General features: G+C 37.2%; 1 protein-coding gene across 2 annotated transcripts in view; it reads right to left on the bottom strand.

Moving 5' to 3' along the window:
- Positions 1–13,788, bottom strand: part of HY2 (phytochromobilin:ferredoxin oxidoreductase, chloroplast / phytochromobilin synthase (HY2)) — a 58,834-nt gene extending 45,046 nt beyond the window's left edge. For both annotated transcript variants that reach the window (XM_010279307.3, XM_010279308.3), the window contains exons 1-2: positions 13,446–13,788; positions 10,962–11,081 (exon numbers count right to left, since the gene is read on the bottom strand). In XM_010279307.3, the coding sequence (XP_010277609.2) occupies positions 10,962–11,081; positions 13,446–13,640 (315 nt within the window). In that variant the 5' untranslated portion in view covers positions 13,641–13,788. The remainder of the gene's footprint in view (positions 1–10,961; positions 11,082–13,445) is intronic.
- Positions 13,789–18,640: the final 4,852 nt, after the last annotated feature.

The following is an 18,640-nucleotide window of genomic DNA, read 5'->3' as shown; positions in this document are numbered from 1 at the left end:
CTCCACACAGAAGGAATATTGCTATTTTGATCCGGTCAGTGGCACCCACTTTCTCTCTCGAGATGTCACATTTGCTGAGTCAACTCCTTTCTTTAGTACTTCTCCTGAGGGGGAGCAATCTAAAGAGCTTCTTGCTATGTCTCCAGCAGTTCCTCTTCATGTTCCTTTTAAGTCACCTGCTGAGTTATCATCTCCTCCCATTGTGTCTACCTCAAGTATTCTTGCTCCTCCTCCACCTCATCCTCCTATAATTCCCTCACATCCTGTTCTCCAAAGGTGGTACAAAAGACATAGATTCAGGCATGGGCAAGTTGTTTCCACTCCTGTAGAAGAGCATCTTGCTCCTCCCATCATTACTAAGGTAACAGGTCAACCTTCCTCTGACCCATCTACTTCCTTCCCAGACCTTGATCTTCCTATTGCCCTTCGCAAAGGCAAGCAGAAGTGTACAGCACATTGTATCTCTAAACACCTATCTTATAGTCTTCTATCCCCTACCTATTACTCTTTTCTTGCTTCTATATCTTCCCATGTGATACCGAGGTTTGTACCGAAAGCTCTATCTAAACCTAAATGGAGGGATGTTATGATGGTTGAACTAGATGCTTTGCATAAGAACCATACCTGGGATATTGTGGATTTGCCAAAAGGGAAGGAACCAGTAGGTTGCAAATGGGTGTTTACCATTAAATATCATTTTGATGGCTCTATTGAGAGGTTTAAGGCTTGATTGGTTGCTAAATGATACACTCAGATGTATGGTATTGATTACCTTGAGACCTTTGCTCCTGTGGCCAAGATGACCTCAGTCCAGGTTTTGTTGTCTCTAGCTGCTACTTTTGATTGGCCTCTCCACCAGTTTGACGTTAAAAATGCCTTCTTGAATGGAGATCTACATGAAGAGGCCTGTCTTTGCCTCCGGGAGTGTATGGAAAGGAAATGGAAGGGAAGGTGTGTAAACTGCAGAAATCCAATTATGGTCTCAAATAGTCTCCTCGGGTCTGGTTTGAGAGAGTCAGGGCTGCTCTTGTCTCCTTTGGTTACACACAAACTCAATCTGACCATACCTTGTTTTTGAAAAGAAGTAACTCTTTGGTGACTTTTCTGATTGTTTATGTTGATGACATTATGGTCACGGGTAATGACACCCAGGAGGTCAGTAAACTCAAAAGGTTTCTTAACTCTAAATTTGAGATCAAGGATTTAGGATATCTCAGGTATTTCTTGGGAATTGAAGCTGCTAGATCTAAGGATGGCATCTTCATTTGTCAGCGCAAGTATGTTCTGAACCTCCTTGCAGAGACTGGTAAACTTGGTGCAAAACCGGCCTCCACCCCTATAGATCCCAATCATAAGCTTTCTGCTATTGATGGTGAATTTTTGTCTGATAGAGGAGTGTTTTAGAGACTGCTTGGGAAGTTGTTATATCTCTGCATAACTCGGCCAGATATTTCTTATGCAATGAGTGTTATTAGTCAGTTTATGCATTCTCCCAAAGATATGCATTTAGCTGTTGTAGAAAGAGTTTTGTGTTACTTGAACGGTATTCTAGGGAAAAGGTATTCTATTTGCCAAGCATGAACACATGAAGCTAGAAGCACACACTAATGCTGATTGGGCTGGATGTGTTGATGATAGGAGGTCCACCTCGGAATATTGTACTTTGGTGGCAGGGAACATTGTCTCATGGAGGAGTAAGAAACGGTCTGTAATTGCCAGATCCTCTACTAAAGCAGAGTATAGAGCAATGGCACATGGTGTGTCAGAATTGATGTGGCTGCAATCACTTTTAGAATAATTGGGATTTGGGAGTTGACTATGAAAAGCCAATGATGCTCTACTGTGACAACCAGGCAGCTATCAACATTGCTCACAATCCTATTCAACATGACAGAACTAAACACATTGAGGTTGATAGACATTTTATACAGAAAAGAGTTGCTTCAGGGGAAGTTTGCTTGCCATTTATTTCTTCAGAAAAACAGTTGGCTGATGTTTTGACCAAGGGAGTTCCAAGAGGGAAGCTGACACTATATAAGCAAGCTTGGCATGATTGACATCTATCCTTTTATTCTTTGTAATGTGTTATCTATTTGTTTTGTTAATGGGCCTATCTTTGTGGGCCAGTTACTTCCTTTTGTAAGCTTACTTTAAGTTCTTGCTTAGCTGGCCGCCCACTTAAGGGCATACTTGTAATTAACCTAGTTAATGAAGATTAACAAAAGGATTAGAGAGGGGAGAGAGGAGATCATCAAACTCTTCTTCTTCCTCTTCTTTTCTCCATCTTTCCTTTGTACTGCTGTCTTCTACCTTTCTTCTACTTTTCTCTCTATTTTTAACCAAGTTTTTATCAGTTTTAGAGGACTGATTTACTTCTCAATCAAAATAGGCTACTATCAAGCTGCCTCCCTGCACATGGGACTGTCGAGTTAGTTATGCTGATGTGGCCTCCTGGTGTAGACAAACTTGATGGGCTGAACTACACGGGATACTCTTCCTGAGCTGCTGCCTTCGCTGATCAGATTTGGAGGGTGTTGGGCCTGGGTTTTGGTTGTTGTCCGCATACTGTTGTGCTGGTCCAGGATCCTATCATATGGCCCTAGCACTTTTATTCCCTTCAACTTGTAAAGGACACTTCTACTTATAGGTGCTGTAGATGGTCTACTAATGCATGTGCAATCCATTTTAGTCTACTTTCTCTTATTTTATCACCTGTTTGGAGATGCTCCTAGATTTTACCTAATGACTTCATTTCTGACCCTATCCTTTCTAGTTTTTCCACTCATCCATCTCAGCATATGCATACCACACTCATTTTTTGGACATATTGTTTCTTGACTTCCCAAGACTCTGCTCCATACAGCATTGTTGGTCTTGCAACTGTTTTATAGATTTTTCTAATTTGATAATAGATATTAAAATAATGTTTGTTTAAAGCATTATGGGTTTTGGGCTAATCCAAAAATCTTGCACCTGGGTTAAGTTTATGTGATGAGCTAAATTCTGAATTGGCTTGGTCTGGAGTGTTGAGCTGAAATTTGTCAGGTCCAAATATATTTTTCTCAAAGTAAATAAAAGATATTACAATGACTAGCCCAAAAATGTTATGCATCAAATTAAAGATGTCTAGATACATCAATCCAAAATCCAGACACAATAAAATGACATATCTCCAAATAATCTGATCTTGGTGTTGGAATCAGCAATCTGAGTGGTCGTATTCGTAAGAAGCAGAGACCAATAAGCAGCCTACTTATTGGTCTCCCCAAGATATTTGGATTTTGGATCAAACTGAATTTTTATGATTGCAGTTTGGGCAATCCAGACACTTCAGGAATAGGTCCCAGAAACTCAGAAGGGAACATTCTGGCTCTATTCTGTGGTCCAGCAGGTTATGGGGATTCCAAAAGAGCAAAAGTTCTGCCCCTGATACAGGGTCTCAAGTCGGCTAAGTCCATCAGTCGTAGGAATATTGAGATTGAGGGAGATTCAAATGTCTTGATAGAGTTGCTGAAGAATGAAGAAATTGGAGCTTGGAAATTTAGATACATATTAAGGGAAATAAAAGCTTCAGCTACTGATTTGAGAAGCAACATTTTCAACCCACCATGGACCTAGGTGGTTGAACTGTTTGAACCATCGCCTGGCATCAATTCCAGTCCAGGTAAATCCCAAACCCAGAACTTGGTCAAAATCCATTCGACATGGGCAGTTGAACTGTTGACCCACTTGACCCGATCATCATATCATGGATTACAAATACAATGTATAAAAACTTCTGGAGACCATAACTTTGCACTTGGTGGTCGGGTTGGGTAATCTTTTGAGTAACTTTTCACTACCCATGCATTGCAAGGAGCTGAAGGCCTTGACCCACTATTTTTTCCAAAACAAAGTCCCACTTAGGGATTCAGAATGTGATTCTTTCATTATCCTTTCGGAGAATCTGGATTCAGTTTTTATTGATAACTCGGTAGAGGACACCAGGGTGTGGTCCATTTCCTCGGATGGCTCTTTCACTTGTGTGTCTTTCTTCATACCCTTTTACAACCAAACTTGGGAGGGAATAATTTCCCAGCGAAAGAAATTTGGAGCAAGCCTATTCCTCCTAAAGTTCAGGCCCTCTGTTGGGAAGTCTTTCTTGAAAAGAACAACACATGTGATGTGCTGCAGAAAAGAAGGCCAAATAAAAGCCTTTCCCCTCATATGTGCTTCCTCTGCGAGCTCACTTCGCTTGCTCACCTCCGCTTCGACAAGGCCCCCCTTTCAACTAATGTTATGCATCTTTACTCTTCTTAATATAAAAGATTTTTATTAAAAATAAAGAAAAAATGAGATCCCCCCTTCCTCTTCATCCTCCTCCCCTTCCTCCTTCTAACCCCCCTCCTCTTAAGGAGGTTTACGCCTCCTTGCGTCCGGGAGCTTACGCCTCTTGCATTCTGAACTACGCCTCACGCCTCTAGGTAGTGGAACACCCCACGTTTCAAAACATTGTTAGGGAGTTATTGGGCCTTAGGCCCATTAGTTTATGTTTTAAGTTAAGAGTGTTTTTAAGTTCTCACAAGTAGCCGAATTACTAAGGGCATACTTGTCTTTGTATTCTCTTTTATTTATGAGTATATAATCTAATGAAAGGGGTGGCCAGACCTAATTCTGAGCTTCTTCCATTCTCTTCTATCTCTCATCTCTCTCTTTCTTAGCTAAAACCTTTTCTCCTCTTTCTTTTCTTCTTTCTTTTACAGTTTTTTATATCAAAACAGGTTGTCCAAACCTTTCTACTGTTTCCTCTTCGGGTGATGTCTTATCACCTTCCTATTGTATTTCTTTTTTTTTTGTTTAATGAATTTTATTTTACTCTTCAAAAAAAAATATCAATTAAGGAATCAGGTGATTAGTACAAAGTAGGGAGACAGACCTCTAGCAATATACTTTTCTACACTGAAGTCTTTGTGGCAGGAGATAGATCACTTAGAGATACTTGAGTGTGAAAGCACAAAAGATGCAATGACTTATCGAAAGTTGGTTGAAAAGAATAAAGTGTTTGAACTTTTGATTGGCCTCAATCTAGGATATGGCATTGCTAGATAGCATATACTATTTTGTGATAGTGTTCCTCTCTCTCAGGCATATGCCTTTGTGTCTGAAGAGGAGAATATGAGGATTGTGATGATAAGACATCCTTCTATTGAGACTTCAGCTATGGTTAGTATCACTAAGCCAAGACTTGGTGGGATTGGTGAGAACAAGAAAGAGGATAAGAAGAACCTATCTTGTGACCATTACAAGAAACCCAAGCATACCCAAGATACTTGTTGGAAGCTCCATCCTCATCTTATTCCAGCCCAACTCAAAAACAAGAAGGGGAATGCAAATATGGCAATGAAAGATGAACCTTTAGAGCCTATTTCTATTGCTTCCTTGAAGTCTATTGTGGTAGCTACAATTAGAGCCAAGTTGGAGAAATGTGGGAACTATCTTAGTCAAAGGGATATAGGTAGTTCATAATTTCATATGCACTGCCAATCATGTTTCCACTTTAGGTAAGGGGGACTTCCCTAGATTATAGACTCAGGAGCCTCAAGACATGTAACTAGTCTTTCCACTCTTTTTTCTTCCTCCCAGTTGTGTCCTAATAAAGATAAATTTTATATTGTTGATGACTCCCATACCCCTATAGCAAGAAAAGGCACTATTAGGGTGTCTCATTACCATTACTTTACCATCTGTCTTGCATGTTTTAAAGTTGTATACTAATCTTTTATCAATTAGTAGTTTGATCAAGTCCTTGAATTGTTCAATAATCATTCTCCTAACCGTTGTGTTTTCCAAGATCTAGGATCAAAGAGGACAATTGGGAATGGTCATGAGGTGAATGGAAACTTCCTTATGGATGTACCTCCTAGTCATCAATCATCATGTGAGAAATAGTACTGTTGAGCCAAAGTCTATAGGTCAAATTTTATTATGGCATAACCAGTTAGGGAATGTGTTTTGATTCTTTGCGTTTTGTGTTTCCCAAGCTGTTTGAGTTTATGAAGATATCTAGTCTAGAGTGTGAGAGTTGTCAGCTTACAAAACATTGCATACATTCTTTTTCTCCAAGTAATACAATAAGTTGTTCACCTTTTTTTATTGCTCATACTAATGTGTGGGGACCCTACTCTTATTCCCTCCATGGGCAACTATTGTTATTTTCTTTTGTTTGTGGATGATTATTGTCATTCTTGGATTTTTTTGATGCATTTTCATGATGAGGTACCTTCCTTGGTTCAGAATTTTCATCAGATGGTTCTCACACAATTTGAAGTGGAAAATAAAATTTTCGAATCAGATAATGATGCTAGGGAATATTTCGAAAAGGACCTAGAATCCTATTTGTTGGAGCATGGGGTAATTCATCAGAGCAATTGTACCTATACACCAAAACAAAATGGTGTAGCCAAGAGGAATAATATTGTTGAGGTGAAACAAAGTCTTATGATCTATGCTTCAGTTCTTATTCGTTTTGGGGGGAATGTTGTTTCCACTATTCTTTTCTTGGTCAATAGGATGCCATCATGTGTCCTTGACTTTAAGACCCCGTTTAGTCTTCTTTTTCTTGAGGGAGAGATCTTTTATATTCCTTTGTGGGTGTTTGGGTGTACCTGTTTTGTCCATATTCTTGCTTCTCATCGTATGAAATTTGATCCCAAAGACAAGAAATGTGTTTTCCTTGGGTATGCTCAAAACCAAAATGGGTATTATTGTTAGGACCCAGTGCCAAGGAGTTGATATGTCATTATGGATGTTACTTTCTTTGAGTCCACTCCTTTCATTCCATGTGTTTCTTCTCAGGGAGAGTGTTTCAGGGGGTGAGAATGAGCATCCTATTCCAGATCCACTTCCTGTTCCTGCTAAGTTACTTGTACCTTCACCTGTTTCCTTGCCTCAACCACTACATGCTACACCACAGTTTTTCAGACAATGGCGTAAGAGGGTTGATTTTGATGCGCCTGCAAAAGAGCCCACATCACTTCCAATTGCTCCATCTGAAATCTCAAGTTCTCCAAACATTAACATAAGTATGCCTCTTGTTCTACCTCTTGCACCTACTACCAATGATCCACCTTCTACACCTAGTACCAACAATGATATGCCTATTGCACTCTGCAAAGGGAAGATAAAGTGTACCTCTTCTACAGCTCCTTGCATCTCACATTATCTCTCTTATAGTGTTTCATCTCCTTCATATCGAGCTTTCATGTCTTCCCTTGATTCTATGTCTATACCCAAGAATGTTAGCAAGGCTCAGTCTAAAACTAAGTAAAAGGCAGCCATGCAAGAGGAAGTGGAAGCTTTAATTAAAAATCAGACTTGGGAGATAACTGAGTTTCCTACTAATGAGGAAACTATATGGTGCATATGGGTCTTTACAATGAAACATAAAGCTAATGGCAATATAGAAAATATAAGGCAAGATTGGTTGCAAAGGGGTACACATGGACTTATGGAGTGGATTACCTAGAGAATTTTGCTAATATGACAAAGATGAGTTCAATTCAAGTTCTTCTCTCTCTAGATACAAATTATTCTTGGCCTCTTTTCAAGTTTGATGTTAAAAATGCCTTCTTTAATGGAGATTTGTAAGAGATGTATATGGATCTATTAGGGAGGTTTCTACAATGGTGTTGACAAAGGAAAAGTGTGCAAGTTAAAGAAATCATTGTATGGATTAAAGCAATCACCTAGGGCTTGGTTTGATAGGTTCGGGGGAGCTCTAGTTCAGTTTGGGTACGCTTAGACATAGTCTGACCATACACTCTTTGTGAAGAGTAGAGAGTCTCTCCTGACTATGTTGATAGCATATGTGGATGATATTGTGGTCATTGCAATGGTTTGGAAGAGACAGACATTCTGAAGAAATCTTTGCAACAGGAATTTGAAATCAAGAACCTCGGGGAGCTCAAGTATTTTCTAGGCATAAAAGTAGCCAAATCTAAGCATATGGTTTAAAATGTCTCTAATTTCCCTAATATTTCCACAGCATATTTCCATTTCCATGGGTAGCAACACGAAATTGTATTGGAATCGACATTTCCCCAATAAACACTATCAGGACTATTTGGAGTACAAGAGATAGTTTCCACGACATATTTCTATCTCCACTTCAATGGGTAGCAACATGAAATTTTTCTAGAATCAACATATTCCCTAATGAACACTATCAATACTATGTGGAGTCCAAGAGATAGTATTATAACATAAATTGGGGACAATATAGTAGGTATGTGAACTAACAATTCTATTGTCCGCCTAACTTACATGATTACCACTTTGGGCTAGCTCAATATTCATTACATGAAGTTAAATATTGTTTTTTTGTTTTTGTAATAGATTATTTGGTTGATCTGTTACAACCATTTACATTTTCTATGAGTTAAAATTTTGCTTTAACTCATTCTATCATGAAGCTCTAAATCTTAAGGTTTACAAGGGAACTTCAGAATGTATTCCTTTGCCTATAACCTTGGTTTCTTAGCTTTGTATAATGATTTGAAATGGGATAATAATTTAAAAAGGTGTGCCTATGCTTCTTTTATCATTAAATAAAATATCATTCTATATTTTGCATATTTTACAATGTTTCCACCATGTCTACAATTTTTACAATATTTCCATTCGATATTTTCGACATTTCCGATATGTTTCTTATATTTGGATGACCGACATTTCCACCGACATCGACATTTTAAACCTGAGTATCTTTATTTCACAATGGAAGTATGTGTTGGATAAGTTACAAGAGAAAGGGAAGCTTGGAACTAAACCAATAGATACACCAATTGATCAGAATCATAGAATTAATGCATCAGATGGTGAGCTGGTCAAGGACGTAGGAAGATATCAGAGATTAGTGGGTCGATTGTTATACTTATGCATTGACTCGTCCAGATATCTCCTATGCAGTTAGTGTGGTGAGCCAATACATGCATGCTCCCAAAACATCACATCGGGCAGCCATTAATAAGATTATTTCCTATATAAAGAAGCATCCTGGATGAGGCATATTGTTTGCAAATCATGGGCATATGAAACTAAAGGCCTATATAGATGCAGATTGGGCAAGATGCTGATGATAGAAGATCTACTTCAGGCTTTTGCACCTTTGTTGGGGGCTAATATGGTTTCTTGGAAAAGCAAAAAACAACCCGTGGTGACCAAATCAAGTGCAAAAGTGGAAATATAGGTCCATGGCCTATGGTATCTCAGAGTTATTGTGGCTTCTCAATCTCTACTAGAGGAACTTCGTATTGTAGCAGAGTAACCTATGATGTTACGTTGTGATAACCAGGCTGCTATTAATATAGCCCATAATCCTATCCAAAATGATAGCAAAGCATATTGAAGTGGGCAAGCACTTTATCAGGGAAAGAGTCACCTAAGGAGAAGTATGCTTGCCATACGTTTCATCTGAGTTACAATTAGCTGATGTCTTACCAAGGAAACCATTGGAAACAAGCTTGGGCATGATCTAAGCAACTTGAGGGGGAGCGTTGACAATTTATGTTTCTTGTTATGTTATTTTATTATTATTATTATTATTATTATTATTATTATTATTATTATTGGGCCTAGCTGCAGCCCATTTTTTTTCATTGTTTATAGTGGCTCTAGTTATAGGCACCTTAGTGGGGGCATTTTTGTCCTTGTACACAGCTTTAGTTTTTAATACAAATACTAGTGAATGGGGCGGCCAGAATATTTTTTGGCACCCCTTTCTTCTCCCATCATCTTCTTTCTTCTTTCTCTTTTTCTCCAAGAACTTTTCTGCTCCTTTTTTTCACTTTCTTCTCTTATTTTGTCCTTATTTCTATCTTCTACTGATCTCATGGACCAGAGAAAGGATAACATTCTGTACAAGGCAAACAATCAAATAAACAAGATGAACAGTTCCCAGATCTCCTAAAGAGACTAAGGCTACATTGTAGTTGTTCCAGCATCCAACTTCTGGCTGGCTGCAGAAGTACAAAATGGCATCAGAAGCTATTAGCTTCTGAGCAGACCCATAGTTTGCCCTCAAAGTTGTTCCCTGATATTGCATAAACCAGTTTTATTTTTATTATAAAACATCCAATAATCTCAGGAAAAAAGGCTTTCTCCCAGAATCCACAGGAGGGCTTGCCAGGAAAAACCCAAGCATGGCATAAATCAAACTAAATCTCTACTCACATTATCATCTCTCCTCATTGAATTTCTTTTACCTTGAAAAGTGTCCTTTGAAATCTGTGACTCTCTTAAGATTACATGGCTGTGAGAAGGCTCTAAAAAGGGAATGGCCTTCCTCATGAAAGGATCAATTCCAATATTGAGGATCAAATTATCATGAGAGAGAGAGAGAGAGAGACTTTCAGAACCATGACCTGAATGATAACAATATACCACATGCCAAAAGGTGTGAAACTCTAAACTGGAATAAGGGAAATTTGCTTGACTGATCTCATAAAAGCACATTTGAAACATAGAAGATATCAGTAGGAAACTGTGATCTATAATTTTAGATGTCCATGTATTTTGGAAAAGTTTCAACTATGCTTAAGTCATGGAGAAGAGGGTTAATATATAGAATCAAGTTAAGGACATAGCCAAGAATTGTGAAACTCTAGACTGGAATAAGGGAAATTTGCTTGAATGATCTCATAAAAGCACATTTCAAACACAGAAGATATCAGTAGGAAACTGTGATCTATAATTTTAGATGTCCATGTATTTGGGAAAAGTTTCAACTATGCTGAAGTCATGGAGAAGAGGGTTAATATATAGAATCAAGTTAAGGACATACTCACAAAATCTAGATTGTAATTAAGTGACAAAAAGTTACACCTGCTAGTCATAAAAAGACTCCTTGACAATAGTAATGTTTGAAAATTCAGCTTCAAAAATAGCATAAAACTACAAAAAATTATTCTATCAAAGACTAATACCTGCATTGTTTCACTCTCTTCAATACTAAGACTGCGAAGGAGTCTGATCTTGGGAGCTTGAAAAGCTAGCATCTGTAGCTCTGTTTTTCCATCCATGGCCTTCATGGAATTGAATTTCTCCTGACGAAAAAAAAAATGTTTTCATTCAAATATTATAAGATCACAATCACAAAACCTCATACCAGAACAAGTGATTTAAATTGAATTTCACAATGAAGTTGCCAACTTGATATCCATTTCTTTTGGTGTTTGTAAATAAATAAGAAATAAAGTTTTATATGCCTGAGGGATATAAAGCATGCTCCCTATGAAGCCTCAAAGTTCACAAAGTTCAAACTTCATATATCTAATATAGGGTAACATCTGAAACAGCTGGAAAGATATCTAATTTGAACCCTAATCTTGTGGCTAATCCAGATCACTCATCAGATAGGGAACCCTCTCTCTGTATTGGCCATGTATTGAATACTCAAGTCCTTTCAATCCTATTCTATCCTTGGAATGGAAGTTCAATTAATAACAGCTCTCAATTATTTTCATTTTTTAATTTACAAGTTGCCAATATAAGTAAGAATATTTTGTGCCAAAAATTTTTCCACGAATCTAGGATGAGGGGAGAAAACTAAGGAACGTCCCTTGATTCCAAACAAACTTTCCACATAGAAGTTTCTTGCATCATTAAGACTCCTTAACAACCCAACTAGAAAACCTGCTCAAATACATAGACTATCCCACATTTGAAGATCAATATTACAAATTCCCAGTTCATTAAATGGGAAAAATGAGCCATTCATCAAATATCAGCAAAAAATAAGGATCAACACTTTCCAAAGTTTAACATGGCTAATGCATCCAAACCCTTGAGTTCAGTTGTACAAGTTAATGAAACTCAAAACCAAACAAAAGTCAACCAATCAGTGTATGTAGCACAAAACAGATAATATGCACATTATGTTGGAACCCAAAGGCGCTAAGACTTCCATACAATTGTATCACTGTTTAAATAAAAGGTCAAATATAGCAATATATTAACAAAACCATACTTTTACCTATCAAAAAGTGCATAATAGACTTAATAGTATTCTAATAAACAAACATGTGTACTTAGTATAGGTACAGATACAAATGCAAAAGCTGATATGGGTAGTAGAAATGACTCTATTTATTGAAACGTATGGTGTGCAAATACCAAAACAGAGGAGTATACTAAACAGAAGCACAAAATAGCCTCTTCATCCAGCTTTCTGACTCCACTGATTATTCTGTTTTTATCTTTTTCAATGTGAGCAGTGTTACAAGATGAGAAAACAAGGACTTGCAAACACATCAATAGAAAAGAATAAACTATTACAGTAATCCATCCTTTTAATTCCAACCTTATATACCTATGAAAAAAGGTTTAAAAGTTTATATTATTACTTAATAACATAGCTGTTCATTATGTCAAATAATCAAGGAGAAAAGGATGATCTGGGTCCCTCAAGAACCCATGGAGTGTCAGAGTTAAACATGCATCCAACATAGACACTTCATCCATTTAGGAGAATCCATGCAACACTGAATATGAGTATCTTGTCTAATACCTTCTCAAAGTAACTTGTTTACTACATAAAACTAATTTCTAATATTTATAAATATTATTAATTGTTGGGAGTCAAGAAAATAGAAAATAATACAATAACAGACAAGAAGTTGCACCTTAGAAGTGTCTATGCAGAAATGGTATTGATTAATCCTATTGCTATCAAATCACATTTATATGGGCAAGCTAAGCATGTTGAAGTATATTCATCTCTATGTCATAAAAAATCCAAAAAACAAAGATTCATCTCTAGGTCATTACCAGCTAGTAGGGGCCATTGCTTGGTGTTATGGTAAAATCTCAAGCTGACAAGCGTGAGAATGCATGTTCAGTCTAAGCAGCCACTTTGTTGGACAGGAAAAGCATGTGCACAAACTGATTATAACAAAATAAGAAAATGATAAGAATAAATCAGGGATGAAACAAAGAAAGTTATGAGGCGCTAACGGGAATAGATATAAAATAGTTCCAAAGCATATTGAAGCCAGAAAAGTCTAACAAATAGTAAGTACTCCAACCCAGACAATATAAAAAGCTAGGCCATGAATTCACTCTCTGATTCACATTTACTTGGTTCTCATATCCAGCTCGCTATGGCTCATGGAGTGTAGCTTGTAGAGTTTTGTTGGACTATATGAAATCAATTAAGCTATGAACTCACTCTCTGATTAAGATTGAAGCTGCTGGAAATGATGGAAATTCATGCATTTAATAATATAAGTTGCAACCCATTAATGCAATTGAATTGAGATGCAACAAAAAAATACCGAAATTAAATCCCAACTGAATTCCTTAGAAGACTATCCAGATGCAACTATTTGGGTGCAGAATTCATGCTAAAATCTTCAATCTTTCTCTGAGAAAAAAAAAATCACATGGAGAGAAGTGAAGACCCGAGTTACCTGTAAAGGCGAAGGAACCAAATGGGTTCGTCGTTTTGTTTCTTCCAAAGCGAAGCCAACAAACTTCTGGTAAGAGAACGCAGAGACTTCCACATAAGGTCTTCTCTTCAACTGAGGTTTTATATTCCACCCGAAGTTCAAAAACCTCTGCAACGAAGATTCCTTTACCGGGCTCCGACAGAGAGTGAAACCCATAATGCCCCCTATAGTATTCTGCTTCAAGAACTCTGTTGGGTTTTGTCGTTCATTCTTTCTTCTTTCTACAAAGCGACCAAGGAACCAGTCACCCAAGGTCCCAAGGCCCAAGCATCTGTTTTGCTCGGAGCTCCACAAACTTGGAAGCTCGTTGGAATAACAACCGTTCATATTTAGCCATTGGCCTAAAGTTCATGGGCCGGGCTTGGGCTTGGCTTTTGCCAAAATTTGAATGGAGCCCGGCCCGAAGCCCGAGCCCAATACAGTGTAAGTCAGGCCTGAAACCCGGCTCCTAAACAGGTCTTAATGGGTGTTATTTTAATATTTTAATGTTCTTTAATTAATAATTAGTGGTGAACCGTGCGTGCGATGGAGGGGATGGATGTTGTATTTCTAGTTTTCTATTTAGAATAGTAGAAAAATTTTTCCTTCTTTTTAGTTATTGATCTTCAAATTTTCCTTTTTATCAAGTAAAAGTGAAATAATGGAAAATGATAATTATATTAATAATTTAGTAATCTGTTATAAAAATATAATTTAATAATTTAGATTAATTATATTAATAACTTTTAACAAAGATAATAAGTTATTGTTAATTACGTAATAAAAAATTATATTTTTCATATTATATGTTAGAATTCTATTTTATTTTCTTATTTTATTAATGATTAAAAAATTATAATTAAATTAATCTATAAGTTAACTTTTTAGTCATAATTAAGTTAAACTCTCACTCTTAAAAGTGTCTAACTCACGAAAAAGTGACGAATCAAGTTAGTTACCTTCATGAGCTTCAGAGCTTCGGCACTTCTCTAGTGCCAAGTTGGTTAAAATGACCATCTCTCTACAATCTTCTGCAAGGAGGATACATTGAGAGATCTCGGCATCCCTAATCCTATTGCTCAACCTCAACTTATACTCCAGAAAAAAGGATGGAGTAGTCATGGTAGGAGCATACATGGCAACCTCCTTGCCTACCTCAGTGGTAGCAGTAGTCAAAGTCCTAGTATATGTTTGTTCAATCTACTCTACAAAGACCTCCTTGTCCACCTCTACCATAACCAAATCGGTAGGGTAGATAACGACCCTTGCACATATGGTAGGGTGAGCTGAAGTCTCTCCCTCTATAAGGGTACTAGATGCCCTCACTCTCTTTTTCTTCCTCATTGTGGAAAGCATCATTCTTGGATTGGTATGCACCATGTTGGAATTTGTAGCAACAAAACTGAAATGAGGTCAATGCCAATTGAATACAAAAGCAAGTACAAGGCATAAGGCAAAAGCTTACTACTTGGTCGAGCTGAGATCAAGTCCATAAATGCCAGGATAGCTTCAGTCAGAAATGAGGTTACCTTAAGCTTCTACAAGGCGAGTGACCTCACCAGCCGATTGTTCAATCAGCGGTGCTTCAGGAAACGCCAATATGTTTGGAACTGTTTTTCCATAAAAATAATGCTCTAAGCCATGCCTTGGAAATCAAGAAGACGTGGTTTGGAGCAATACCTAATTTGACGTTTCCTCATATTGGAGTTCGTTGTTGCCAATGAGGACATGATGTGGCTGTGACATGGACTTCCTATAATGGGTAGTGCTGAAAATTGTGGAGTATTAGTACCAAACAAAAGGTGTTGTTGTTGTTCCAAGAAATGTCCTACCTCATAGCAACGTTTCCAAACAAAAAAAAGACATAATTTTCTCAGAAAATGGTGCTATATCCGTAGCATCGATGCCAAACATATACTTTATCTTCCCACTACCACATCTATCGCTTCAGAGAATGAGCCAATGCTTTTAATGAGGTGTATCAATCCCGAGAACACTCTAAAGAGGCACATGAAATCTGGTTAAATGCATAAAGTGGCACAATGACTACAAGCCAACACTCTAACAAAGCCACAACTAAAGTGACACAACTCTTGGAACCACTAGGAACTTTGTTGGATGTGCCATAGGAGAGGAGCCCTGCACCCAAATGGTGTCAACTCTAAATAACCCTAGAATTACTTCCTTCAACTAAGTCACTGGTAGGGCTGCAAGTCAGCCCGAGTTAGGTTAGGTTGAGGCCAACCCTAAGTTCTAAATCTCAACCGTAACCCTAACCCTAACCCTAACTAAATTCCTTCAACCCTAACCCAATCCAACCCGAGGGCAATTTCGGGTTGGGTTGGCCCAACCCAACCTTCTTCCCATCCTTTAAAATCTCATAGAATTTCTCGATTTTAGATCCTAACTCAACTTTCACTGCATATATTAACCCTATGTTTCATTATTATTTGTTTGTTGACGTTATTTTTTTGTTCTTTTAGTACAAAATTCAGAAAAACAAGTGTTAAATGACTATAGTTTTTTATAAGTTATGATTTACAATAGATCTTTCTTGGGCAGCAAACAACATAGAGGAGATGAATAAAATTTTCAAAAAACATAAGATAATGTTATTAAGGTTTTAGTATTTCTGATTAAGATCAAGTGAAGTGATTATCTTAAAAGAAATACATGATACTATGTGGTGGGAGCTATAGAAATATCATGCATCTAAACAAATCAATATATGTTATATATTACATATAACATATATTTATATATGACATGTATTATAGAGTCGGGTTGGTTAAGGGGTCAACCCTAACCCAACCCAAAGTAAAGTCAAGTTCACGAATTTCAACCTTAACCCTAACCCAACCTAACCTTTTCGGGTTGGGTTCGGGCCAACCCGGCCCAAGTTGCAGCCTTAGTCACTGGTTGCCTTGAGCTCGAAAGTGGGGTGGGGGTGGGGGGAGGGGAGAGGCAAGTGATTAGTGATGTAGCCAAACCATTCACGCCAATAGGAAAGCACCACATGTTCCACCTTGGGGCAATTTGGTAAATTTAGCTCATCTCATATGGTAGTTTGATAATTCTACTAGGCAACCTAAACTTGATGTAGCCATGTAGGGAATAGTAATGCCTACCCAACACATGTGGAATGACTTGACTGGACTATTAACCTATGCACTCATCATAGACTAATGGCCGATCAAGTAAGCTTATCTTGAGCATTATAGGCAGAGAAGATGGATTGACTTGGCCACCAGTATGGGGTCTATTACTTCTATGACAAATGGCTCTCTCTCCTCTATAAATAGGTGAACCATTGAAGGTATATTTCTCTCATGCTCTCTCACTCTCTTACTATAATTTATATCTCACTCATTGAGTTCATTAACTCGTCTTCATTCTAGCTAGCTCCTTAACTGACTTGATCGTCAGAGACGTTGCCCTAAGAACCACCTTAGGGCCTTTATGACAACAAGGATATGATCATTTTGTCCTTCTATAATAAATCCCCTACATGTTTTCTTCTTTCAGAGTTTCCTTTATAAATTTTTTCACTATTTTTTTCTGACATTGTGCAACTCAACAAAGTCTTCTCTCTAACTATAAATGGGATTTAGCTACATGAATCTTGTCCCACCATTCTATCTAGTGCCATATCAAACTTCTCCCTGTACTAGAAGAAGAATCAAAGAGATCGCTTTGTATTTGGATGTGCTTAACCCGATATCCTTTAACAATATTGACCTTGATGATGTTTGCTTTGTGTAGGAGTAGTTGGTATGGTCTATTGAAAATTTCATTGGAAGAGTCTATAGTAGACGTGGATATATTTTGTTTTTGAAACAAAAAACTCATTTTATTTTTAGTATAATTTCATTTGCACTGTAAGGGAATTGAGATAAGATTTGATGCATGGATTGTTATGATAAGTGTGATTAAAAGTTCTCAGTAAGATAGAATTTGTTATGTTATAATAGAGTTTGAGATGGATTAAGATAGATTACATAGATTCTTAGATAGAATCTAAGAATTTGAATTTGAATAGGTTTGATTTCTGTTTAAGTCTATAAATATAATGTAATTATTACATTCAACAATATATTCTTCCTAGCCTTCTTTTGAATTCTAACTTGCACTAATATAGATACATGGGAGCGTGTGCAAGGTCACTTTTGCTTTGGTTTTTTACTTTTTACTTTGTTCCAAGTGTTTTTTTTTCTTGCTTCATCTGCACTACAAATAAAGAAAACAATGTAAAACTTGAAGCAAAAGTAAACCAAAATTTGTACTCAACTGATTTACACTATCTTGGTTTTACATCAATGCAAGCAAAATTGCATTGCAAATAAATGAGGCCATAAGAATTTTCCCATCTCTGGCAGTTGCATAACCCTTACGGGGGCCCTTAATTACAAAAGAACATAATTCCAAAAACAAATCACGAAAAAAAAAAACAAAAATCTATGTAAGGTCCCAAATCAAGCAAGCCCATAGTGGCCCAAAATATTGAATAGGGACTTCGGGAGTAGAATGCCTTGTTTCCAATCCATGGATGGTCCAAAATTCTGCCTATCTGATAAAATAGCTTAAAATTATTCATAAGGAGAAGCTAAACCAAATGTTTGCATGTTTTTCATTCTAAACTAGAAATTCAAGAAAACGTTTTTGCATTTGTTTCGATTTTGGAAATCAAGAACACATACAATCAAGAACATGTTTTCTGCGAATCCGTATTTTGTTTAAAAACCAATTTGCTTTCAAGCTAGATGGTTTTAATTTGTTTTTGGAATTGATGACAAAAAAAATCACATTGTAAAACACCCATAAATGTCTAAAAAATGACTTCATATAAAGATTCTCTCTTGCATGTGCCCAGCCCGGCCCAGCACATGCCATGGTAGCTGGTGGAGCACATGTCAAAAACTACTTTTGTATTGATGTTAGTCAAAATTAAAACTACTCGTTCTTGGTCTAATTGATTTTTTTTTCTCAGTTTTGAAAATGAGTAATTGCATCTTCTTCAAGACTTCAAGGCATGATTAATTCAACCCCAAGGCGGTAGAAGTTTGGGCAGCAAGAGTATTAGTGTTAAGTAGAGAAATGGGTGGCTAATTTATATTCTATGCAGAAGATTGAATGGCATGGACTATGGAGTAATCACCACAAAACCCCAAAGTCATTCT

Source organism: Nelumbo nucifera, chromosome 2, assembly GCF_055504915.1.
Source record: "Nelumbo nucifera cultivar China Antique chromosome 2, China Antique-T2T, whole genome shotgun sequence".
In the NCBI taxonomy this organism is placed as follows: domain Eukaryota; kingdom Viridiplantae; phylum Streptophyta; class Magnoliopsida; order Proteales; family Nelumbonaceae; genus Nelumbo; species Nelumbo nucifera.
This window is presented reverse-complemented; position numbering and strand designations above follow the sequence as displayed.